The sequence below is a fragment of the Fulmarus glacialis genome, unplaced genomic scaffold, assembly GCF_000690835.1.
Source record: "Fulmarus glacialis isolate BGI_N327 unplaced genomic scaffold, ASM69083v1 scaffold28802, whole genome shotgun sequence".
Taxonomy (NCBI): Eukaryota; Metazoa; Chordata; class Aves; order Procellariiformes; family Procellariidae; genus Fulmarus; species Fulmarus glacialis.
Window position 1 is genome coordinate 248 of NW_009196349.1, and position 1,942 is coordinate 2,189.

The 1,942-nt window shown below is 59.5% G+C and overlaps 1 protein-coding gene across 1 annotated transcript in view; it reads right to left on the bottom strand.

Annotated features, from left to right (window-relative positions):
* The window catches only part of SH3BP5L (SH3-binding domain protein 5-like), a gene marked incomplete at both ends in the record, with an annotated part of 2,183 nt that extends 244 nt beyond the window's left edge, over positions 1-1,939 (bottom strand). Inside the window, 5 exons of the mRNA XM_009572181.1 lie at positions 25-198; positions 324-485; positions 573-701; positions 1,715-1,777; positions 1,901-1,939. Of these exons, the coding sequence (XP_009570476.1) occupies positions 25-198; positions 324-485; positions 573-701; positions 1,715-1,777; positions 1,901-1,939 (567 nt within the window). The remainder of the gene's footprint in view (positions 1-24; positions 199-323; positions 486-572; positions 702-1,714; positions 1,778-1,900) is intronic.
* Between the last annotated feature and the right edge of the window lie 3 nt (positions 1,940-1,942).

Genomic DNA, 1,942 nt, shown 5'->3' on the forward strand with positions numbered 1-1,942 from the left:
GCCGTGTGTCCCCCGCCCCAGTACCTCAAGGATCTGGTTGAACTGGGCTTTCAGCTCGAAATAAGGCTTGCTCTTAACGATGACACGCTTGAGGGACTTCTGGAGGGCTTGGACCTTGGCCTCGGCTTGCTGACACAACTGGGTCACGCGTTGGTGCTCCCGCTCGCTCCGCAACCTCTCTTCCTCCGCCTCGTTGACCTGGGGACACCCCAAAAACCCCTTCAGAAGCGGGATCCCCCATCCCCAACCTCCAGCCGCCTTCTTCCAGGCCCCATTCCCACCTTCCCTAGGGATGAAGACCACCTCCCTCCCCGAACCCGTACTTTGCAAGTAGCGTGGTTGAGCATCTCCTGCCAGGTGGGATCCAACCGGTTCTTGTCGGCCATGACCCCCTGCTCGGCCACGAAGACCATCTCGCGCGCGGCGTTGTGCATGCTGACGGCTCGCTCGTACCGCAACGCCGCTTTCTGCGTCTCCTGCTGAGCCTGCGCGGCGAGGGGGTTACAACATCAGGGAGGGAAGAGAAAGACACCCCCCACCCATTCTTTTGCACCCCTGGGTGATGGCGGTACCTCCTTGGCGAGGCGCCGAGCTTCGTAGTAGGGTCGAGCTTTCTCGATGCAGTTGCCCAACTGGGAACCTTGAGCGTTGAGCTTCCTCGCCGATTCGGAAAGGATCCGACGATAGGCGGTGCGGGCTTCCTGGAGGTGAGGAGCGAGGAACATCTCATCGCCGTGTCCTCCTGTCCCTCATCGCCCCCAGGGAGATCCCTCAGCAGCGGGTTTTCCCACCCAACCAGCCCACCGAGTCCAAAATCCAACAGGGATCAGCATGAAGGCGACCAGTTAAGGACTGGGGGACCAGTTAAGGACCGGGGGACCCAGTTAAGGACCGGGGGACCCAGTTAAGGACCGGGAACAAAGGCTGGGGGACCCAGTTAATGACCAGTGAGACCCGTTAAGGACCAGGGAGACCCATTAAGGACCAGGGAGACCCGTTAAGGACCAGGGAACAAAGACTGGGGGACCAGTTAAGGACCGGGGGACCCAGTTAAGGACCAGTTAAAGACTGGCAGACCAGCTAAGGACTGGAGGACAGGGACCGGGGGACCAGTTAGGGACTGGGGGACCAGTTAGGGACTGGGGGACAAGGAGTGGGAGACCAGTTAAGGACTGGAGGGACCAGTTAAGGACCAGGAACAAAGACTGGAGGACCAGTTAGGGGCTGGGGGACCAGCTAAGGACTGGGAACAAGGACTGGGGGACCCGTTAGGGACTGAGGGACCAGTTATGGACTGGGAGACAAGGACTGGGAAACCAGTTAAGGACCGGGAACAAAGACTGGGGAACCAGTTAAGGCTGGGGAACCCAGTTAAGGACCGGGGGACCCAGTTAAGGACTGGAGAACAAAGACTGGGAGACCAATTAAAGGCTGGCAGACCAGCTAAGCACTGGGGGACATAGACTGCAGGACCAATTAAGGACTGGGGGGCCGGTTAAACTGGGGGAACAAGGACTGGGGGATCAGAGACCACTTAGGGGCTGGGGGGCCCAATTAAGGACTGGGGAACAAGGACCGGGGGACCAGTTAAGGACTGGGGGACCATTTAAAGAGTGGCAGACCAGCTAAGGACTGAGGACCAGCTACTGGGGGACTGGTTAAGGACTGGGGGACAGGGACTGGGGAACCAGTTAGGGACTGGGGAGCAGCTCACGTCCAGCTGGAGCTCCACGCAGTTGATCTCCTCGTTGGCCTGGTTGAGATGCTCCAGCTCCTCCTGGGGAAGGGAGAAGCCAAACGCAGGGTGAGGGAAGAGAAACGCAACCCCCAAATCCGCTGTGCCCCCCCCAAAAAAATGGGGGAAACTGGGAAAAACACCCTTCCCGCACCCACCCCACACCTGTATCCTGGGGTCCAGCTCTTCCTCCTCCTCCTCCTCTTC